Genomic DNA, 23,758 nt, shown 5'->3' with positions numbered 1-23,758 from the left:
CTAGCTTGAGTGATTCATCAAGTGAACCAGGATAAAATCCTTGTGTGCTTTTCTAATCTCTTATCTTAAGCACTTTACTTGTGTCTCGAAAGATTTGTTAAAATCTTAAGGTGGAAGTTTTATTCTGAAAACGCTATTCAAACCCCCCCTTCTACCGTTTTTTGTAACACCCCGTATTCCGGGGATCACTTTAGTAACCTATTAAAGTAAATATGCAATATTTTCTAAAAGAGATTTATAATTGCGAGTATTTTTTTTTCGTTTCAAAGTATTTCTAAATCATGAAATGCATACTCCCAACTGTATATAAATTTACATCCAGCCTTAAACAAGGCAAGTACCCGGAGGTAACAACAGATGAACCCAACTTACAAACCTAACGAATAGAATTAGATTCAACGAGGAATCTATTATGCAATGACTCATAAATCCGATATACTCCCTACGATTTCCACATCGGAGAATCGCAAGATAGCAATGCACCGAAACCTACCCAAAACTTCAAACAATACTTATAAAATAATCCTATAAGCTTTAACCAACAATGATAAGCTCTTTACCCAAAAGGCTCTAGCCTTACACCCGACTCTATTCTTCGAGTCTTCTATAGGTCTTCGACATGGAGTAGCATCTGCTCGCATCACCACCTATCGTTGTCTGACAATGGGCGTAGTCCGCCAAAACACAAACAGAAGGCGCGAGGGTCAACTCCAAAGAATTACATAAGTAATACACCCAGTAGATAAAGTTTAAGGGATAGCTACTTAGGCTTAGAAGTTTGTGATAGCATTATAAATTGTATATCTTCCAATGAATATAAATGACAAATAATGACAATTAACATATATCAAGTAAGATTAACAAGTATCAATCACACTCGGCAACTAAGTCAGTATGCATGGTGCATGAATGAGATGACGAGGAACAAGATGCAATCCAGAAGGATGGGCACCATCGAGTCAGCCCTAACACCGGCCAAGGTGGGACCATTTCTGCTCGGGTGTCTCTTATACCAAACAAAATGTAGTCAGATCAGCAGTGAACCCGCAGGTCTGCCATTTCCGTCTGCTACTAAGAATCACCGCAGTGTTCTTATGTGGAAATCCGGGTCTTATGACCATTTTTGGAATCCACCGAGGTCCGGCATCCCACTGTGTATTAACCTCAAAATGTGTGCATGAATGCAAAGTGATTAGCCAAACAACGTCTCCGACCTCACTCGTCACGTCGTCACGTGTTCTAGCTAACTTATTGTCTCTAAAAAGAATACCCTAAGGTAAATGTCGATTCTGCGACAAAAGACAATTAATTATGAAAAGAGTGCAATCACTCGTGATAACTTCTCGAGTTATCCGACTCATCTCCATCTGATGGTCAAAACTGCTCAACGAGCAAAGAGTACCAATGTACTTGGAACTTATAGTTCCCCGGCTTGTCCTTTAGATAGCCAAACAATAAACTGCTCCTCGAGCCAAACAACAAAACTGCTCCTCGAGCAAAGAGTATCAACATACTCGGAAACTTATTAATTTCCCCAAAACTTGGACTCGGCGACACTTCTCATTTTTCCAAAACTAATATTCAAGTCCTAAGCTCTTATTTGAGATTGTGATCATTATTTAAAGGTTCAGAGGTTGTTTAGTGTCTTATGAATTTTCCTTGTAAAATAGTTTCCATTTAGTTTTATCTCTAATCTTATGAGTTTAAAAGATCCCATAATCCCAAGTAATTCCCAGAGAAGGTCTCGATCCATTAAAACAATAACAAGGGCCCGAACCTCGGTTCGTCCCGTCAAACTTCCCAAAATCTCATGATGAGTGTGGCATAACTGCCCGTTATCCTCACTCTGACATACAACAGATATATGTGTATTTGCATAATCAAAGTAACACAATCCAACAGTCATGGCACATATATCTACACATCCTAGATTAACCATTTAGCACATAGCATGTGAATCAATATCAACACATCCTAGATTAACCATTTAGCACATATCATGTGAATCAATCTCAAAAACAATTCAAGCGATAAATGATTATCAATTGTCAGTCGTAGCTTCAGAAAACATTTTTCCCAGTCAAACACAATCAAGTGCATAAACAATAAATCAAGTCGAATTCGTCGACACCTAAAGCATTAGCTAGTATTCAGTGAGTAGCCCTCACCTTAGCCAATTCCCATACTAACTGCAATTTCAATCCCAACACATCTTTGCTTTCCCGTGTCGGTTCGCTTCCTTTTATTCTTTAGCTTCGTCGTCAAGCGCTCCCGTCATTCGTACCCTTCATGAGTACACATAACGTATTTACTATTTGAGTTAACCTACTGACTTAAAGTCTAAACTATGACTTCAGGCATTTGACTCGAAGCGAACGTATGTTAAACCTAATCCCCATAATGGTTATAACCCATTAGGATCAATTTCAGAAATCAAGACAAGTCGTAATAATGACAACAAACAATAACACAATTTAAGATGCTTCAAAAGCTTTTGACTTACTCAAACGATTTTAAAACCAAATCATAAACCTTTGCTAAAGTAGAAAAGTTCACATAACGAATACTTATTCCTCTCGTTTTCCTTAGAGTTCTTAATCTCTATTAGGATACTCATTGAGGCTTTTCACAATAACACGTACGCAAAGCTTCTTGCTAAATCAATTAACACAACATCTCGCAAAGACATTATCCCATCATCTTCCTCAGTTAATCTCTTTATTCTCAAGATTACTTATCAAATCACTTACAACAACTTAACGTCTCAACGTCACCCTCGCAATCGATCCCTCAAGTCGAACACCATATCATTATCAATTCTTATCAAATTCACTAACTCTTATAAAGAAATCCATAAACCATAGTTAACTTCCAAGACAAACAACTCTTCTTATCTAATGATCATGTACTTATTCAAGACTCATAAGCTCCTTCAAAACAATCGAATCATTTCTCTTAAACTTAAAATCGGGATGTCTCGTTAGGCAAAGACCCTAGTCTCTTTGAAACTCCACTTGGTTCTACAAAAATCCCAAACTTATAGATTAGTCCTCAATCTCTAAGAAACGGCTTCTAGTCCTCAATTAATCCCTTAATTACTTCTAAGTCCTCAAACTTCCAAAGTTTCAAATCTAGACCTTCTAAAATCAAGTATTTATAGTAAAGCTCATAAACTTCTTGAAATTCAAGATTCAATCCTAAGTCATCTTCCAACATCAAGATTGCAATCACAACTTAATATATTCTAATTAATACCTTTCAAAGTCTAATTCCTCAATCGGAAATCCAAACTTAATTGTTCTATCTCTATCCGTACACGTTATTCCTAAACGTCCATAAATAAAGAGGTAATATTCGAACACTTATTCTCTAACACTCCAAAAACTCGTTCGACTTTCAAACTTTTCGCAATCACTTTTTAACGAATAAATGTGCGTAGAGACTCGAACGTTCTTGATTTTCATAAACGAATAAACAACATACGTAAGTAAGTTTTGAAAGATGTTTTCCTTCTCCAAACATTGTAATATAATTTTAAAATGAAAGGTTTTCTCAAACTTTTCCATAAACAACGCTTTTCGCTTGAAATAAGTGATTTTGTCAAAACGAACATCAACTGTACAGCGACTTTAGCTAATTTTTAAATACGTCAAATAAACTCCGAAAAATCTAATAGTTTTATCCTGACTACATCTACAGGTTTTGTAAATCCTGGTAAATTTTCAAGTCCAAATTCGAAGTACAAAATTCAGGAAAAATCAAATACTACAGCAGTTCGTGAGAAACGGGACAGCTTAACCCGTGCTCACTAAAATGCGTATAACTTGAGCTAGAGAAATCGAAATGACATGAAACCAGTGGCAAAAGTTTACTCAGAAAATGCTACAATTTTTATGAAGACTACTTCTTCAAATTCGTTTACTAAACCTAACTATTTAACAAATCAGCAACTACTATAATCTCGTGATAGCAACAATAATACAGCAGAAATATTCAGATGGGTTTACCATCTCCTTCTTGAGGATAAAGCATGGCTCACAAGCTTTAACTCCTCAAACACCTAAGATAAAAATCACAGCAAGCAAAAACATTATTTTTCATTCATAAAACGAAGCTTGGAGTCCAAAGCTGAGTTCAGAAAGCTCAAAACTCACTGGACCACATTCTGGAAATTCTCCGGCGAAGGTCTCACCGGAGAAGACGGCGGTTGGCGGCGGCTGGTGGTGGTTCACGGCGGAGATGGTCAGAATCAGAAATTTCTTTAGGGGTTTTGAAGCGCACGTCGAGGGGAGTTCCGTGGTGGTGTTGATTTTTCCAAAAGCTCAGTGGTTCGCCAGAGATCGGAGTTGAAAGGTGGCGGTTTTAGGGTTTCCTTTTTTCCTTATTTTTCGCGTCTGTGGTGGCTGTGGTGGGGCGTTCATGGTCGTTTGATGGTGATGAAGGCGCGGTGGTGCTCGCGGCTGGCCAGAGAGAACGAAAGGGGGAGAGGCGACGGTGGTTGCCCATGGTGGTGGCGCGTTCCTGTGAAGGATACATGGAGGTGGCAGCATGCGCGTGAGAGGAAGAGGCTCGCGGTGGTGGCGGCTTGGCCCTGGGTGGCGGCTTCCATGGGAGGAGAAGAAGGTGATGTTGAGTTGTTTAGGGTTGCAGGAAGGAGAAGAAAACTGAAGAAGAAAATGGGCTTTTGGAGAGAAAGAGAGAAAGAGTCGAGAGTTGAGGGAGAATGAGAGAGTGAGAGCGTGAGGGAGTGAATGGGGGAGAGAGAGGATTCAATTCTGATTGGGTGTGGGTGGGGCCCACGTGGAGAGAGAAAGATAGAATAGAAATTTGAAATTTGAATGAGTGGTTGGAAATAGAGATGGTGAGTTGGAAAGATAAGAATGAATTAATTTGGTGGTTGAGGTGAGAAAAGAATAAAGGATATTCATTTGTGGTGCTTGATAGGCTATCACAAGTAAATAACAAAGATGACCTGTTAGAGCAGGTCATCTCTTCATAAAAGAGAGATAAATTAAAGCATAGAAATTATTAAAATTAAAAATAAAATAATACACACAAAAATAATTATAATTAAATCTTTATATTTAAATAACTTTATAAATTCAAAATATTGAAATTAATTACTACTTATTTAATTTTCCGAATCGCGATTAGATTCGAGTTAAGAAAATAATATAAAAATACTACATAATAAATGCGCGATTAAATAACTATAAGGAAAATATTCCTTAAGGTATTTCTCGCCGTCGTGGCGCGTATAATATTTCAATCACAGTTAATTAATAAATAATACGTGTTGCCGTGAATTACGGAGTTAAATAAATAAATAGTCTATTTAATTCCGGGTCTTACATTTTTCATACCTTCAGGTTTTGCTTCCCGGAAGTTCGTCAAAGCTAGACCTTAACTTCTCGGGGACTTTAATTAAGACCTTGAATAAAGATTTTTCCTATTCGGAGCTTCTAAGCAACCTCTTTTCTAATCCGTCAAAGCAACCTCTTTTCTTTCGACGATTCTGATCATTTTCCAGAAGGAAGTTTCTTCATCCGACGTCGACTGCAAAAGTATTTTTTCGGGTTATTTCGATCCATACTGCGTTTGAATCCTTATCATCATTTAAATGAGCCTCAAAATAAGTTTCGACATTCTGTCGCCGAATACTTACTTAAAATCACCAGATGAAAGTACCGAAACGACCGGACCCGCGAAATCTTTCTTTTTCTTCTTTTCCCTTCTCCTATAGAAAGAGAAAATCACAAAATATCTTCATTTGTGCATGTTGTGGCCGTGACCATGGTGGGGGAGGGACAGCTTGAGCCCGAACTTCCGATTCTTGCCCGATCGTTATGATTTCTGAAGCTACGCGTAGATACAAAGGTAAGGATGCTTAATCTTACTTCTATTTCTACTTTATGTTGGATTATTCCATGTCTTTCTGTGCTCAAAGTTTGGAGCAAAATGTCTGATAACTTCGATTTTTCTTTTCAAATACCTTCTATACTAACCTAACAGGATATATTCATGATCTATGCGCTCTGATTTCCATCGAGTCGCCATAGATCTGAAATCTGAGCCAAAAACTCATTTCTACTAAACAATTGCTTTTTGAAGCTTAAAGCCTTAATATTTCTTAGTGTCTTTGAGATTAGTTGTTGATAAAGGCCTTGTTTATCGCTATTCAAAATCTTTTTCAAAAAATGTTGACTTTGAGTTTTCGGGCAATTTTATTGGACCAAAAGGCCTCTATTCTAGTTTTAGCTCCAGTGATTGTTCCGAGTGTTTCCCTACCCTATATACCGCCTAAGAATACCTATGAATTAAATTAGATCAAAAAAAAAAAGATCGGGAAGCCCTATTTTCGGTAGTGGCCGAAACTTGTTGGAGTGGTACTCTATCCAAAAATAATTTTTGGGTTTGTATGCCCTGATCTATAGCGTATCTCTTTCTGTTGTCGAAATTTTGGCTTTGGTTTCGTGTCATTCCGAGTTCTGTAGCTCGAGTTATACCCGTTTTAGCGAACAAAGGTCCTACTGTCCATTCGTGTCTAAATGTCGAACTCTAAAGCTTCGAAAGCTTTTTCTGGTTTTGGTTAGTGTTATTAGTTTATATGGTTTCTTAGTGACTAAGAAACGATACTTTTCTTAAGGTTTGAGAACGAGTTGAGCTGAGGAAAGAGGCATTGCAGCAAGCTGTGAGATTTCACGACGGAGGAGGACACCCCAGGGAACTTGCTGAGTTTGGGAACTGTTTGTGGATCGAACTACGATGTTGAGCTTGGAAGGAGAAATAAAAGGTAAGGTTAACTCAGTAATATAAGCGTCATTTGAGTCTTGCATGATTTATTCGCACTATTTGCATTTGAGATGAAGGTGATTAATTTTACTGGCAATTGCTTGAAATGTTGGCATGTTTTGCTATGTTGTATACTTGCTTATGTTGATTGTCCTGAGGCTTTTGCCAAATATGTTATGGGGCTTCGACTAATATTTGTTGTCAATGTTTCGATTGTTGTTATGGTTGATGTTGGGCTGAATCACACGCTATGTATGTGCTAAGTTGCTAACTATATATTGTGTTGATATTTGTGCATATGCGTTGTTGGTTTGTACTGGGCTTCGTGTTGTACTGTGTGGCCTTCGTGGCGTATTGCGTGGGCTCGGTGCCGTACTGCGAGGCCTTCGTGGCGTAACGTGTGGGCTTCGTGCCGTATTGTGTGGCCTTCGTGGCATACTGAGTGGCCTCTGGAGCGTTATTAAGTGGCAGATCAGTTGTTTCGTTCCATGTGACTGTCCTTTCTTGAGAGACGCCAAGTGGCAGCTCAATGGTTTTCGTTCCAGGTGACGGTCCCGTCTTGAGAGACGCCAAGCGGCAGCTCAATGGTTTTCGTTCCAGGTGACTGTCCCGTCTTGCGAGACGCTTTTGATTCGACCCATCTTGGTAGTAACACATAGTCGTACTACAAGACACTTATATTGGACTTTATTGTTAGATGATTTGAGTTGATGTTGTGGAGTTTGTTTAATATATGATTAAAATCTATGTAGTTGAGTTTTTGATATCTGATTTAAATATATGTTGTGGAGTTTGCTGATATCTGATTTAAATCTATGTTATTGATATCTAATTTAATTTCATGTTGTTGGATATATGTTGTCATCTATCTTGAATTAGGTAGCTAGCTTATATGCCATGTTATGCACTTAACTTTGAATAGCATGCTTTTCTTTCTATGTGTGGTAATTGTATGAAGTTAACCCTTTCTATTTGCTACTTGTTGTTTGGGCGCTTAACGCTATTAGGCGATGGAGAACCTTCGATGGAGCTTGACCTTTGTACGAGTCAGAGAGGAGAACTTGAAGAATAGTGGAAGACTCGAAGAGTAGAGCCGGGTGTAATGTTAGAACCTTGGGAGATAGAGCTTATCATTATTGGTTAAAGCTTGCATAGGGATTTTATGGATTTATATTTGAGATTTCGGGTAGGTTCCGGTGCATTTCTTTCCTGCGGTTCCCCGATGTGGAGATCGTAGGGAGTATGTCAGAATTATGGTGTCATTGCATAATAGATTCTTTGTTGAATTTGATTCTATTTGTTAGGTTTTGTAGGTTGTGTGCCTTCGTCTTTACCCTCGGGTACTTGCCTTGTTCAAGGCTTGATGTAAATTTATTTCCAGTTGGGAGTAGATATGACATGTTTTGGAAATACTTCGAGAAAAGAAAATTGAGGCAAGGTTTATTTACAGCTAATATTTCTTTTTCTAAAAGAAAAAAATAATACTCATGTTTATGAATCCCTTTGGAAAACATTGCATATTTATTTTAGTAGATTACTATGGTGACCCCTGAAAGTTGGGGCGTTACAATGAGGTTAACCTTCTGTTAAAATATTAGCTTGAATGCATGGAAGTTATCTTACCTTTCTATGCGCAAATGGAAGTTTGGTTTAGAAATAGGGACCTAGGGATACGTTTATTAGAGAATTCTGCGCCTTATTTAAGATTTGGATACCTTACTATTTACCAAAAATATGGGTAAACACCCTATAAAGAGAAAGCCAAGGCCTCTCTCTCTCTCTCTCTCTCTCTCTCTCTCTCTCCTACATACAGTGACTTAGACATAAGAGTCTCTTCGCATACGATGGGTCCACGACGCGCGAAGAAGGAAAGTCAGGAGATTTGTACTGACTATGAAGGAGCACCATAACGGATAAACCACTAGTTGTGTAGAAGAACCCAAAGAAGAGTCCAGTTCGTGAAAACAAGCCAAATTCGTGAAGGCAGCCACCGAAGCATTCATCTATTCCTGAGATCACTAACATCTATTAGGATTATATCTGGTCAATATTGTCGCTTATTGGCTTCTCCCCGATCCAAATAGCAATACGATCGACTTGAAGTATACAGGGATCCCGAGACTCACGATTTTTCGAGATGCCTCTTGAATTAAAGCAAGATAGGTCAACATTTTTCACCGCGCAAATCTTTAATTTCTCACAATCTCAACCTACCGTTCATCTCAATCCAAGTTACCCCTTTCGAACGCACTATTATAGCGCGTCTCTATCGCAGTTAAAGCCTTATTTTGTCAGTGCGACACCGTCGCACCTTGAGCGTGTGTTGTTGATACATCTTGAGCGTGCGATTAAAACGCACCGGCCATTGACCATAACTCAACAACCGGTAAAAGCCATTAAATACATCAGTTATTTCTTATGTTTTTCGTTATCATCTATGCTCGTTCAAGCTCTATAAATAGGGCCTCTTCCTTCCTTCATTTTCACACAAATCCCTCTCTTCTTCCTCTATTATCTTCCTTTTTCACACCTCTTATGGTTTAGAGTTTTCAATGGTTGGGGTAATGCGGATATTATCCCCAACATTAGCAAGTTTGAGTACTTTTAGAGTGATATTTCAAATTCACAGTGCCATACTTGCTAATGTAGGGGTGGCCATCCTTAGTTATTCAAAGTACCCAAACTTGCTAAATGGAATGGTCCAAGCTCATGGGGAAAGTGTCTCTTTGGAGACCATTGGCGATGATGGAAACATCTAAGCTCAGTTGGCGGCGCTGCTGGATTCCACAACTGGGCCTAGAAGAAGATGGTTGGACCAGAAGAGGAGGAGGACCGGAAGAAAGAGAAGGAGCAGAAGTCAAGGAAGAGGACCTGAAGAAGAGGAAGATTGAAATCCTACTGATTGTATCCCATAGGGGTCATTGTACTTGTATTTTTCAAGTACTAAGTTTAGGGCTTAGGGTTTAGGGTCATTGTACTTGTATGTTAGGAAGTTATCATGTATCATGTATCATCAAACATTATTAATAATAAAGATGAATTTTATTAACAAATGTTGTATCTCATGTTGTATTTGTTTTTGTTACTGTTTCAGCTTCCATTATTGTTTCTACTTCTGTTTTTGTTTCTCGTATCCTGAGAAAACTCGCACCCTTAAGGAGCGTCTACGCCGCATGCTGAATGTGTGTGACGCTACAAGACCCAAAACATAAATCTTGGCATTCAAAAACTAGAATTTTGTAATGTTTCATCTTGCCACTCAAAAACAGACATTTTTTAAACAAATTGAAACATATTTTGCAAATTACTTCTCTTTCTGTATCTGATACTGTTTCTAGTATCTTGAGTTAAGTCGCACCATTAAGGTGCGACTCAGACGCACCTTAATGGTGCGTGAAATTAAGAAACCTGCAACAGGAACTTGGCAATAAAAAACAAGCCATAACAGAAGTACCAAAAGTCTTTTTGCAGAATTAAACACATCCTAATTGACATATCACAGGGCTAGTTGAACACATCATAATATTGCTAAAAATTCAAGCTACAGGGCTAATTGTCTTAAACACAATCTAAGTCACAAGTAGTTGTACTTATATTACATTCATCCTTAAATTAATTTTAGGTCACAAGTCCTAACTATTCTTCGAGGTAGATACCTCAGCCACTTTTCCTTTCCTTTTCTTGTCAGGGCCACCACCACCATGCATTGCATCTCCACTGCCACTATCATCATCATCAGCCTCCTTTTCCAAATTCTACAGTATGATAGCCCGCATACGCTGGTTTGCATCAATTATCCGTTGTGGCGTCTCGTTGGGGTCAACTGTTATAACACTCAGGTCCTTTAATTGCTCAAGAATACCCTAAAAGAAACAATTGTTAAAAAAATAAACATTAATGCATAAATTGTAAAAAAAGACAAGTTGAGGGAAAAATATTGTTCCTTATCACAAGAGTTAATGCGACCGGACCTCTTGTTTCAGGAGGGACCACAAAGCGGTGTGTGATTGTCTTGTACTAGTCGAAGTACAGAGGCGTTATCATTGGACTTGGAGTATGATGAGCAGCCATGTAATGAGGAGTGAAATTAAGAAATCTCACATCAATCTCCTCAATAGGGGGAATGTTAGCTGGTGGTAAATTGGGTTGATCCTGGAGCATTTGGAACTGCCTCATCACACGCTCTGGCACGTATGGTCGGATCATGCCTGAATGGCGAATCCAGCCACTATAAAGACACACCTGCAAGAAAAGCGAATGTACTTTATGCCCGTCATAGGGTGTCCATATAACACTAATGCTTGTATGGTCGTCCAGGATAAGCCTCTTCTGATGCAGGTCCATATTCCCCTCTTTGTGTCCCATTTGCAAGCTCTCACATCTCCCTATTTATATTTTTTGTTCACATTCCTATCAAACAAGTTGGTGGGACAATGCTCAAATATCCATGCCTGCAATCAAATTGAACCTCAAATGTTATACTTGAGACATTAAATTACATCAAATTACATTACTTACAATTGAACTAAAAAAAGAGATATAGACTCATACCTGAAACAAGTTCAAGTAGCCTCCAATGCTATTGGTTCTTAGCTTCGTAGCTTCCTTAAGCTGGTCATAAAGGTAAGCCAATTCCATGGCGCCCCATGCAAACTCCCCAACCTTTTCCAAGCCCAAAAACAGCCCCAAATATGAAACCTCCACCTTGCTGTTTGTCTTCCCACAGAAGATTGTCATCTTCACCAAGCGCAACAAGAAGGCTCTAGCAGCTTTCTTGGTCAATCCTTTTTCAGCCATCTCCTCAACCACCTTCAAGAGCCATGAAGACCGAGCATAAGGTCCTAAGGACCTCCGGATCTCCTCTGCAACCTCATCTCGTGTAACACCTAGCTGCTTAACTAGTATTATGGTTGCTTCCTCACAAGTCAGGGTTGGGAGAGTGAAGAATTTTCCCTCCACAGGAATGTGTAGCAAAGAACTAACATCATCCAATGTGATGGTCATCTCCCCAAATGGTAGATGAAAAGAGGAAGTCTCTAGCTTCCATATCTCCGAAAACGCCGACAACATGGTCTTGTCCACCGAGGGAAAGATGCATGTCATCAAAGGCAATAAACCAGCAGCCTCAACCCTTCCCTTTACATACTTCGAAAAGCACCTTAACACCTTTGGTTGCTTCTCCTTGTCAATCCCAAGCAAAGCATTCTCATGGTGATAAGTCTTCATGACACCTCGATCATGCATTTTATGTGGGTCTTTGTAATGCCTTCACACTTACAATTCTACATGTTCCTTGAAGGACTTCAGCAATGTATTGTCATAAGGCCCCCCAAGAAAGTATATGTCCTCATCCTCCTCCTCTTGCTGAACATCTTCATCACCTTGCCCATCATCTTCATCTTCCTCCTCCTCTTCCTCCTCCTCTTCCTCCTCCTCCTCCTCCTCCTCCTCCTCCTCCTCCTCCTCTTCTTCAGTAGTATCACCCTCCTCTTCTTCACCTGAATCCTCATCTTCTTGTTCACCAGAATCTTCATCAACTCTAGCATCAACCATATCATCATCTTTCAGAGGTTCATCATCAACCATATCATCTTCTTGTTGAGGCTCTTGTACTGCATTCGCTTCACTAGCTGCACGCTTCTTACGGCTCTGATTTTTCACGCTTCTTAAGGGTTGATTCTTCACGCTTCTTACGAGCTGCCTCTTCACGCTTTTTACAGGCTTCCTCTTCACACTTTTTATGTATCGATGTCATGGGGGGAACCCTACTAGAGCAGGCTTTACTTGGGGGTTCTTCAGATTCTTTGTTCTTGCCATATCTGAACCAATATTTATAATGCTTAACATACGACACAAAACATTAAAAGCAGAAAGGAATTGCAACTTTGGAACTTACTGATATAAATCGCACCTTCAGGGTGCACGATGGCCGCACCTTGAAGGTGCGTATATGGCGCACCCTCAAGGAGCGTGGCTGTTAAACACGCATCTTAAAGGTGCGATTTAGACACATCTTTAAGATGCGACTTCGACGCACCTTCAAGGTGCGACGTAAAATCGAATGAGATGGGTCGGGTTGATTACGTACCAAATCGCGTCGAGAGAGAAAAGGGAGCAAATGTGGAGACTCAACAGGCTTGCAGTGGCGGCGGCCCAACAGGCTTGCAGTGGCGACGGCTCACGCGGTGGCAGGTGGTGCAGATGGTGAGGGAGCGAGAGAGAAAAGGAATCAAAGATGTGAGTTGAGGGTGGGGGTTTGGGAAGTTTTGATGGAGGAATTTTTTTGAATGAAGAAGAGGGAAGAAGTGGGGTAGTTAGTGGGGGGGGGGGGTTTGGGAAGTTTTTTAAAAAAGGGGGTATTTTAGATGTATTACACATTTTTAAGGGTTTGAACTTTGAATAGATGTGAGGGGGTCTGAATAATAATTCGCATTAAAATATCGAGAATTTGAAAGAGAATATATATATATATATATATATATATATATTATCAATTGAGTGGAGGAAGAATTTACTTTCACAGCAATACATTAAAATCAAATTTCATATCACTTCATTATACGGGAAGCATGCCTTGAGAGGAGGCTAAGATGTAATAATATAACACAATAAAGGGGTTTTAATTGTGTTCTTATAAAACTTTGATTTTTCAAACGATTATTATTTTTAAAAGCTTTTTAACATTCGTTTGATGCAGCGGATAAAAGAACAAAAAAGTAAATGATAAAGATACTCGTTTTATCCTGGTTCACCCTCTAACCGATTGGGCTACTCCCAGTCCTTGGTTTTTCCAAGATTTTACTAAATAAGTATCAAGGACTTCTCCTACGAGTATTATTTAGGACTTTTCCTAACCATGTATTCTCGAGGACTTCTCCTAACCAAGTATTCTCAAGGACTTATCTTTAACCAAGTATTATACAGGACATCTCCTATAATCTTTTTCAAGATCGTTTGCTTCTACAAGGTTCTCTTCTCACAAGAGGGATAATAGAAAGATTATAAGTACATGAACTACAAAGTATTGGAGATGATATGACTTTAAGAGATACTTTGAATTCTAGATCTAGAGAGATTATGATACAAAGATTTGACTCTTAAGGATTTTTCTCTAAGACGATGTGAGGACTTTCCTTTCTTTCTTGCTTGATGAAGATTTCTAAGTCAGATGAAATTTTTTGCGTTAATTCTCTTTGTTTCTGAAAATCTTTAAGTCCTCCTTTTATACTTAAAGTGCTTCCAGGGTTTGTTGAAATCCGTTAAAGCGTATAGAGCACATCAAGTTCTAGCCGTTTGATCAAACGATCATTTCGTCAGGTGCATTAAATGCATTGCACTCTTTGGCTGAGACTTGTTGCTACAAATTGTATCTTGTCAACCGGTAGGTAGCACTTGAGTTTTGTTCCATTCCTTTAGAGAGAGAGGAAACTCGATCTTGACAACGTTGTACTTGTTTCCTTGGTCAGTGTGCTACGTGATCCTTTTGCACTTGGACTTTCTCCTCAAGAATGTCAGAGATATTTTCCAATTTGAAGATGCTCAATCTCTAGAGAACACTTTCATTAATCAGCTTTGAGATAGACGATGAATGTATTTACTGTGTGTAGTCTCCTCTTGTGCAGACGGTCTAGCTAGCAGATTTGACGGTTCTATGCTTGTGTAGACTGTCTTGTAGTTTTGATCTTTCTTCTCTTGTGCGGACCGTCTTGTAGCATTGTTTTGCATTTATCATCATATAGTGGAGGGTGTGAGACATAAGTGTTATTTCCTGCAATATGATTCACATGAAACTTAAACCGTTACACTTATATTCTTTGAAATTGTTATCATTCAAAATAGGAAAATGCTGTGGGGCACGACCTTGGGGCTCGTGCACCACGCACGAAGCATTTTCTGGCGGTTAGAAACCGTAGCTTTTCTTTTTATTTTGACAGTTGTAATTTTGTGGCGGTTTTGAACCGCCAGAAATAGTAGGTTTGCTTTTTTTTTTGCAGTTGTAATTTTGTGGCGGTTTAAAACCGCCACAAAATTACTCTCGTGCATTCTTCGTACGTGCCCTCTCGTACTATATAGCATTGCTCTTCAAAATATAATAAGCGATATATCTAGCGTTTAAACTTAACAATGAGGCATCACTGTATATCAACCCCATTAATTATAATTTAACTAAGCAAAGTGCTCTTTAATACTCATTAAGTGATTCCCGTTTTGTTTCATTATTATGCATATGCAAGGATCATTAATATGGCAAGGGGTGAAAGAGACTTCGTTAAATTAGTCTTCATTAGGGACCCTAAACGGGGACCACCGCATGCCATGGTAGAATCATTTCCATCTTCAACTAAATTAACTAAAGTAGGTAAAGCTTAATTAACTGCCCGTCAAAGCAGTTGTAAAATTTGTATTTTTTTTTATAAGAAGTTGCATGTGAAATTTTTGTGATTACCAATATACTAGTCCAACTTAATTTCTACTCTCAAGTGTATTTAACTAAACTTATTTCAACTTTCAAAAAAAAAAACTAAACTTATTTCAAAAAAAAAACTTAACTTTACTTCCTATTTCGGATGCTAACTATTAATTTAAATTCGGGATTTAGTTAAAATTAAAACTTTAAAGATTGCTATATCCTCCGAAGCATTTTGAGTGAATCATCTTCTGATCTCACACAATGTTTCACACCCCGACACTTATCTTTCTATACTTAATATTAATTAATATTTTAATGAAATAGAACAGTACTCGAAGGATGTTTTTATCAATTTGCAAGTTTCGGGGATAAAGTGTTTTTCTAAGACAATCAACCTTAAATTTGAGAGTTCTTCCGAGTCATTCAACCTGTGTTACAAACTGAGCTACCTCTCTTGCAGGTTAAATAATAATTTCAACATGGTTTCACTTCCATTTTTCTTACTTCACCCCTTTTTATGAATCTTCTTTTACTTTTTGTTTGAATGTTTTGAACTTCACCCACCATCATTTAGGCCTCGCTTAACGGCCCAAACTACCCAACAAGAATCCGTAAACCAAGAAATCAGGAAGCACCTGGGTCCCATATGTTTAGATTAATCATGCCCTTTAACCCCGCATTAAATCTCTTTATATACACCCCCTCCTATGCACGTTCCTTCTCAACTCTTTCCTTTCTCTCTATCTTAAGCACTCACTCTCTCACTTATCAAAGAGAGGACATGACAAGCATTCTACTCTCTTTGGTAATCTTGCTCTTCTCTTTTCTCATTCCAATCCTCATTTCCTCCTCACATGTTCAAAACCCTGAATTGGCAGTGCAAGAAGTAAACAGGTACCACCACCTATCCATGCTATACACACTGACATTACATGTATGCGACCATCCAATATTGTCATCTTGCTATAAGATAGCACCACTTTTGTTATTGCAAATTCACCCAAAAGGAATAAGAATTACATCATTTTAATCACTTTCAAGTTCTGGTGATCCTATATTATATGGGATCCTTTTTAATTTAATTTAGATGATTGTGCTATCACTAAAATACTCATTTCTAAATTCATTATTATCAGTCATAGTCATGACATGAGATTTATTCCATTAAATAATACTAATTAATTAGTCAATTACAAATGTAAGAAAAAAAAATTCAATACATTTAGGATATATCTAGTGTATAACATAATGCACAGCACAATACAATAATGACACTTGAACATACAAGGAGTACAAACATTCATGAGACACTCTATTTTCCTTTCTATCTATCTCTCATTTCTTACTTACATTGCATCAATTATTTCTTATTTTTCTCTTTTTTCTCACCATCGGTGTTTGTTAGTGTCTGCACCCTACAGATGTTTATAAATTAAATCGTTGTGGTTAACTTGAAAATTATTGCGGATTAGCTAGAAGTATATTAGAAATAAAAACTTTGTATCAATAAATTTATGAAAATTTTTGGAATGCAGGAAAATCAATGCCTCTATAGCTAGGAGGAACTTGGGGTACCTATCATGTGGGAGTGGAAACCCTATTGATGATTGCTGGAGGTGTGACACCAATTGGGAGAACAATAGGAAAAGGCTAGCAGATTGTGCAATAGGATTCGGCAAGAACGCAATTGGAGGCAGGGACGGCAAGATCTACGTAGTGGACGATGCCAGTGACGACGACCCCGTGACCCCAAAGCCGGGTACGCTCCGGCACGCGGTGATCCAGGACGAGCCGCTCTGGATCATCTTTGCCGGAGACATGGTGATCAAGTTAAAAGAAGAGCTGATCATGAACTCTTTCAAAACCATTGACGGCAGGGGTGCGAGCGTGCACATTGCTGGCGGTCCTTGCATAACAATACAGTACGTGACCAATGTGATCATTCATGGGATACACATCCATGATTGCAAGCAGGGTGGGAATGCTATGGTGCGGGACTCCCCACGACACTATGGGTGGAGGACCATATCAGACGGTGATGGCGTGTCGATCTTTGGAGGGAGCCAGGTGTGGGTGGACCATTGCTCGTTGTCGAATTGCAAGGATGGATTGATCGATGCGATTCATGGGTCCACCGCAATTACCATATCCAACAATTACATGACTCACCATGATAAAGTCATGTTGTTGGGTCACAGCGATTCTTACACAGATGACAAGAACATGCAAGTCACAATCGCTTTCAACCACTTTGGTGAAGGTCTTGTTCAAAGAATGCCAAGGTAAAAAAAAAATCATTTTTTATTTCCATTCCCAATTTAACTCCGCAATTACGGAATATCTTTGAAAAAAAAAACCTACAATTTGTCAAACTTGTCAAAAGTCTAATATAATATTAAATACTAAACTTCATTGCATTTTTGTCCATATAATTGCAGCAACATACATGTGATTTTAGTTTCAACGGCTAAGTTATTCTATTTTCAAAATGAACAAATTTTATCAATGATGTTAACTTGTTGCTCAATAACTAATAAAAAATGACATTTATCACAATTTTTTTATGGTGAAAATGACATAGATTAGCTCAGATTATTATTCACAGAAAAAATTTGTGATCCACATCAACATTTTTCGTTAGTTTCTGATAAAAAGTTAACATTTAGACTAAATGTAGATCAATTGTAAAAATAGAATAACTTAAGCAATTGAAACTATGGCTAAAACTATAGTTTGGAACCAAAATCACATTTTTCTAAAACTATGGTGATCCGAGTGTAATTAAGCTTTAATATTAAAATAAGTATAGTGTAAACTTTATATATCTTTTGCTATTCTAAAAATTTGATTAATTGCATCTATGAACATTGAATTGACATAAAAATTACTCATAGCGTCTACCCTAGTGCTCAACAAGAAATATTATTGTAATAACATGGGCCGTCCATTTTCTTTTAAGAAAAAGGTGACAAAAGGGAAAAAGGAAAGGGACATTGATCAATGTGGGACTGAATGGGTTGCTTTTTGTCATTTTCTCTCAGTTGCATGTTACTTTTGTGGGACCAACATTGCTTAGGATTGAAAAAAATTACTTTGCGAAATTTGCAGGTGTAGGCTTGGATACTTCCATGTGGTGAACAATGACTACACTCACTGGGAAATGTATGCCATTGGAGGAAGTGCTAACCCCACCATCAACAGCCAAGGCAATAGATTTGTTGCACCCGATGACAGATTTAGCAAAGAGGTAAAACAGAGTAATAATTTAGCTCTTAAATCTCTTAAACCGTTGTCCCTAATAAAATAATTAAGAATGCTATAATTAAAGATCAATGATGTTGATTTTCCAGAAAATGAAAAATGGCTGAAATTGTGCAGGTAACAAAGCATGAAGATGCCCCAGAGAGTGAATGGCAGAACTGGAACTGGAGATCAGAAGGGGACATGATGGTAAACGGTGCATTTTTCACAGCAACGGGTGCTGGAGCTTCTTCTAGCTACGCCAGAGCTTCAAGCTTAAGTGCAAGACCATCTTCCCTTGTTGCTTCCATAACAAGTGGTTCTGGAGCACTTGACTGCAAGAAAGGTTCTCCTTGCTGATAATGACTCATCAAGCAATCAAATCCATTTTGAAAGATCCAGTCAATCCGAAAATCAGTAAATGATGAAAATTAAATCTCCCTACAAAAGAAAAGGGAGGGAAAGAATTTTAAAGGTCTATGTGGTGGTGTATGATCTCTAGCTTTAGATATACTTTTACTTATTGGATTTCCATATCTTCCACTCTTTTCCTTTTCCCCTTTTTTTTCTTTTCTTTTCTAGATTGTTATCTGTGGTTTGTCTTTTCTTTTTTTTAGCTTTATGATTTTCCCATGATTACAACCTCCACCTGTTACTCTTATATATAAGCCAAATCATTAGAAGAGTTCTCAGGATGGTCTAATGCTCTGTTTGTTTCAAAGGGAATATGGAAAGAATGAAGTGGAATGGAAGAATTATGACTGGAAAATCAATTTTCTACTAGGTTGGATTAGACAGACAAATAGATGGAAAGGAAAAATTGTACACAAATAGTATTGTGTCCGAAGTCCCCTCACTCTTGTGGTGAAAATGAGCACTGAAGAAAGAAAGAATGAATTCCATTTGTACCCCATCTAAGTATCTCTGGATGTGCTGATGTCTTGTTAGTATAGGAGTAGGTTATTGTGTTTTGTTTAAATAACCATTCATTCACTAATCACTTTGATCCTTTTTTCGGTTGCACTTGGGATATATTCATTTTGATCTGTTTAGTGCATCATAGTTGTAGGCAATTTTTAGTTATAAGGAGGGACTAAGCCCAAAACAAAAAGAGAACTACACAATAATAGAATTTAAGAGATTGTATTTTATAAGAAATATGTTTTTATATAAGAACATAAAAATAAATCACGATTGTTAAATTTAATCATTAGTTGTTAAGATTAAAATATGAAATCCTACGACTATTTAGAAAAGTCACTTCACATTTTTAAGTAGTCACTAATATATTAAATTATTTTAATCTTTATCATTCATAATAAAATCTAATAACGTAAACGTAAATTATTCTTATATATATTTTCACGTAAAAATATTTTTAAGACACATTCATTATTTTAATATAATATATATTTTTTTTTGTGCATCGAATATAATATATATACTATAACATTATGTTGAAATTTTATATTAAAATGTATTCGATTATTATACATTCAAAAGGTGAGTAGTAATTTGCTAGTAATTAGGTAATGAGAATTGTTATTCAGACCCCCCCACTCCTATTCAGACCCCTAAAAATTGGCGAATTGTTCAAAATGCCCCTGTTTAAAAAAAAACTTCCCACTTTCCCCACTAACTCCCCCCCCCCTCCCACTTCTCTTCTTAACCCCCCCCCCCCCCCCAAAACACATTTCACTCATTCAAAATCTCCCTCCCTCTCTCACGCATATCCTCCACTGCCTCCGCCGGCCGCCGCCATCGCCAGCGACACCGCAACCGTGTGAGCCGCCGCCACCCCCATCGCCAGCTTCTGCTGCTAACAACCCAACATTCTTCCCGGAACCCAGGTTCGTTACGCGACCCGACCCATTCTGTTATGGTTTTGATCGCACCTTGTAGATGCGTCTGTGTCGTAGCTTAAAGGTGCGTGTTTAGAATGCACGCACCTTAAGGGTGCGTATCAAGCGCACCCTTAAGGGGCGACACAGACGCACCCTGAGAGTGCGTCATAGACCCTTATCTGTCAAAACTTCAATGCTATGTTTTTGTTCTGTTTTGAGTCTTATGTTTCCAATGTTGGTTCACATATGGCAAGAACAAAGAATTTGAGTGTGCCACCGGCCAATGAAAGGAGAATCCCCCCCACGGCATCGGTACGTAAGGCTCGTGAAGCCGCTGCCCTATGAAAGAAAGAAGAAGCACGTAAAAGGCGTGACGAGGCAACTCGTAAAAAGCGTGCAGGTAGTGCAACGACTGCTGCCAGTGCAGTACAGGAGCCTGAACCTGAACAAGTACAGGATCCTGATGATGATATGGTTGATGCAGAACAGGGTTCTGGTGAAGGAGAGGAGGAGAGTTCTGCTGAAGAAGAGGAGGAGGGTTCTACTGAGGAGGAGGAGGAGGAGGAAGGGGATGCACAAGCGGATCAAGGTGAGGAAGATGATGATGATGACATATTCTTTCCTGGGGGGCCTTATGACAATACCTTGCTGAAGAGCTTCAAGCAACATATATCACTGGAGGTGTGGAAGCATTACAAGAAACCTGCTGAAGTGCTTGATAGGGGTGTCTTGAAAACCTACCACCATGGGATTTCTATGCTTGGGAATGATAAGGAGAAGCATAACGGTGTGAAAAAATGCTTTTCGACTTATGTAAAGGGAAGGGTTGAGGCTGCTGGTCTATTGCCTTTGTTGACATGCAACCTTCCCTCTGTTGACAAGACCATGCTAACAGCGTTTGTGGAGAGATGGCAGCCGGAGACATCCTCTTTCCATATGCCATTTAGGGAGATGACCATCACACTGGATGATGTTAGTTCTTTGCTACACATTCCTGTGAAGGGAAAATTCTTCACTCTCCCAGTCCTGACTCGTGAGGATGCAGCCAGTGCATTGTATAAACAGCTTGGTGTTACACAAGCAGATGCTAAAGAGGAGATCTAGAAGTCCTTAGGACCTTATGCTCGTTATACATGGTTGTTGAAGGTGGCTGAGGACATGGCTAAGGAAGGGAAGAACAAGAAAGCTGCTAGAGCCTTCTTCCTGCGTTTGGTGGGGATGACGATCTTCTGTGGGAAGACAAACAACAAGGTGGATGTTGCATGTTTGAGGATGTTCATGGACTTGGAAAAGGTTGGGGAGTATGCATGGGGCGCCATGGCATTGGCTTTCCTTTATGACCAGCTGAAGGACGCAACCAAGGTCGGCACCACTAGTCTTGGAGGATACTTAAATCTGTTTCAGGTATGATTCTACAACTCTTATTTTAGTTAAATTGTAATTAACGTAATTTAAGGTATCACATTCTGATGTATGATTATTTAATTACAGGCATGGATATTTGAGCATTTCCCTGCTTCATTGTTTGATAGAAACCTGAACAGGAAATACAGTGAGAAAGAACCGCGAGCTTGCAAATGGGTCACCAAGAGGGGGACTGTGGACCTGCATGCGAAGAGGCTAATCCTAGATGACCTTAGGGATAACAATGTTATATGGACTCCATATGACGGGCATAGAGTGGATTGGCCCTTTCAGTAGGAGTGTCTTTACAGTGGGTGGATTCGGCATTCAGGCATCATCCGGCCATATTTGCCAGAGCGTGTGTTGAGGCAGTTCCATATGCTCCAGGATCAACCCAATTTACCACCGACAAACATTCCTCCTGTTGAGGATATTGATGAGAGGTTTGAGAACATGGCTCATTGCGTGGCTGCACAACATACTGACACTCCAACAACAACGCCTCGCTACTTTGAGTGGTACAAGTCAATCTCACACCGCTTTGTGGTCCCTCCTGAAACAAGAGGTCTTGTGGCAGTAACTCTTGTGGTAAGGATCAATAATTTAATGACTAGTTTGATTTTGTTTATCTTACAATTTATGATTCTGTTTCATTGTTGCTTGTAGGATGTTCTCGAACAATTACGTGAGTTGAGTGATATCACAGTTGACCCCAGTAAGACCCCTCAGCGGATCCTCGAGGAAAACCAGCGTATGCGGGATATCATAATGCAGCACTTGGAGTATGGAGATGATGATGATGACAGTGGCAGTGACAATGGAGTTGCACCTCATGGTGGTGGTGGCCCTGACAGAAAGAAGAAAGGAAAAGCATCTACCTCGAAGACTAGTTAGGTCTAGTGTTTTAGGATTAATTTATGGATGACTGTATTGAAGACAAATTACTTTTCACGTAGGATTAATGTTCTGGGAATGAACATTGAAGATAGGGATAGTACCTGGAGAGTGGTAGAATGTGCTAGAGAGAGAATGAGAATGAGAGAGAGAGTGCTGAATTTCGTATACTATTTATTAAATGAGCTAAAAGTCCCTTACAATTGATGTTCACCTCCTATTTATAGAACTTGGGTACTACCTATTGGGCCCATTGGGCCTCTGAAGTTGAGGCCCAACTTAAGGCCAGGCTCTCGCCTTTGGGCGGGCCGAACCCTGGGCGTCGCCCCTCTAGGGGTTCGCCCAGTCCACTAGTCCACAAGACACCGAGCTCGAAGTATGAGAGCTAAGTGTGTCTTTTAAATGCTTTTACATGCATCCTATGGTGTGCTAAAATCTAAGCTGCCAACATGGCTTAAGGACAAAAGAAGAAAACTACACCGCCGACATGGCGTAAGCGAAAGGAAACAAGCATCTTTAATCGCCCAGTCCACTTGTCTTGGTTAGCAACCCAAACCGGCAAGTCCACAAGTCCACTGGCGGCGGGAACGATTGCTTTGTACTGACGATTAGTTGGAGTAGGCGAGCGTCTTTCGTTCGGCGATCCAGGTGACAGGTGTTAGTCATGTACTGATCATCCAAGTGTTGGCTGGCGATGCCCCTGGCGGGCGGCTAAACTTTACTGGCGACACCATTTGCTAGGCAATGGCATTTATTCTTCATGGCGGCGAGGCCTTTCGCGCTTTCCCTTGTTTCAAAAACCTTTCAAATCTCTAACTGCTCCATGTGATACGTCAGTTACGTCAGTTTTCCCCTTTCTCCGCAACCGTCACCTCACTCCTCATAACCGTCCAATCATGCGCAGTAACTCCCCATCACACGCGACCCACTTTCCAAAAACCATCATGACCTCCAGCCTTCCACACGCGTCCACCACGCGTCACCTCTCCAACTTCCCCCCTTGCCTATAAAAACCCTTTTCCCCTACAATCATCCCTTTCCGAAACCTCTCTTTACCTCTCTTATCGCTTATCAAGCTTCCTCTTCCAACTTCCGCTCTGGTGCCGTCGCCTTTCACCCTTTCCGCTACCCACTCTTCACGTCCTTACCCGGTGAGTCCTTGTTCCCTTATCTC

At 39.4% G+C, this 23,758-nt stretch overlaps 3 protein-coding genes and 1 long non-coding RNA gene across 4 annotated transcripts; 2 read left to right on the top strand and 2 right to left on the bottom strand.

Annotated features, from left to right (window-relative positions):
- Nucleotides 1-3,844: 3,844 nt before the first annotated feature.
- On the bottom strand, nucleotides 3,845-4,834 carry LOC130728199 (uncharacterized). The gene is made up of 2 exons (XR_009015592.1): nucleotides 4,155-4,834; nucleotides 3,845-4,060 (listed from the first exon to the last, which is right to left on the bottom strand). It is a non-coding gene; the product is annotated as an uncharacterized LOC130728199 (long non-coding RNA).
- Nucleotides 4,835-10,191: 5,357 nt separating this feature from the next.
- On the bottom strand, nucleotides 10,192-12,036 carry LOC130738339 (protein MAINTENANCE OF MERISTEMS-like). The gene is made up of 5 exons (XM_057590314.1): nucleotides 11,344-12,036; nucleotides 11,199-11,243; nucleotides 10,894-11,034; nucleotides 10,449-10,547; nucleotides 10,192-10,200 (listed from the first exon to the last, which is right to left on the bottom strand). Exons 1-5 carry the CDS (start codon nucleotides 12,034-12,036, stop codon nucleotides 10,192-10,194), a joined length of 987 nt encoding a protein of 328 aa, XP_057446297.1.
- A 3,885-nt stretch (nucleotides 12,037-15,921) lies between these two features.
- Nucleotides 15,922-19,439, top strand: LOC130728192 (probable pectate lyase 18). Its single transcript, XM_057579563.1, has 4 exons — nucleotides 15,922-16,096; nucleotides 16,738-17,484; nucleotides 18,311-18,449; nucleotides 18,581-19,439. The coding sequence occupies exons 1-4, from the start codon at nucleotides 15,984-15,986 to the stop codon at nucleotides 18,800-18,802; spliced, it is 1,221 nt and encodes a 406-aa protein (XP_057435546.1). The 5' UTR covers nucleotides 15,922-15,983; the 3' UTR covers nucleotides 18,803-19,439.
- A 2,005-nt stretch (nucleotides 19,440-21,444) lies between these two features.
- Nucleotides 21,445-21,987, top strand: LOC130738320 (protein MAINTENANCE OF MERISTEMS-like). The gene is made up of 2 exons (XM_057590294.1): nucleotides 21,445-21,690; nucleotides 21,778-21,987. Exons 1-2 carry the CDS (start codon nucleotides 21,445-21,447, stop codon nucleotides 21,985-21,987), a joined length of 456 nt encoding a protein of 151 aa, XP_057446277.1.
- The last annotated feature ends 1,771 nt before the right edge of the window (nucleotides 21,988-23,758 follow it).

Source organism: Lotus japonicus, chromosome 1, assembly GCF_012489685.1.
Source record: "Lotus japonicus ecotype B-129 chromosome 1, LjGifu_v1.2".
NCBI lineage: Eukaryota > Viridiplantae > Streptophyta > Magnoliopsida > Fabales > Fabaceae > Lotus > Lotus japonicus.
This window is presented reverse-complemented; position numbering and strand designations above follow the sequence as displayed.

Bases quoted from the DNA above. Each gene is read 5' to 3' on its own strand.
- LOC130738320 (XM_057590294.1), top strand. From the start codon at position 21,445: ATGGCTAAGGAAGGGAAGAACAAGAAAGCTGCTAGAGCCTTCTTCCTG. The intron at 21,691-21,777 runs GTATGATTCTAC...ATTTAATTACAG, and splicing joins GATACTTAAATCTGTTTCAG to GCATGGATATTTGAGCATTT.
- LOC130738339 (XM_057590314.1), bottom strand. From the start codon at position 12,036: ATGCATGATCGAGGTGTCATGAAGACTTATCACCATGAGAATGCTTTG. The intron at 11,244-11,343 runs GTATGAGTCTAT...ATTTGATTGCAG, and splicing joins GCTACTTGAACTTGTTTCAG to GCATGGATATTTGAGCATTG. The intron at 11,035-11,198 runs GTGAACAAAAAA...CTTTTCTTGCAG, and splicing joins CCAACTTGTTTGATAGGAAT to GTGTGTCTTTATAGTGGCTG.
- LOC130728192 (XM_057579563.1), top strand. From the start codon at position 15,984: ATGACAAGCATTCTACTCTCTTTGGTAATCTTGCTCTTCTCTTTTCTC. The intron at 16,097-16,737 runs GTACCACCACCT...TTTGGAATGCAG, and splicing joins GCAGTGCAAGAAGTAAACAG to GAAAATCAATGCCTCTATAG. The intron at 17,485-18,310 runs GTAAAAAAAAAA...CGAAATTTGCAG, and splicing joins CTTGTTCAAAGAATGCCAAG to GTGTAGGCTTGGATACTTCC.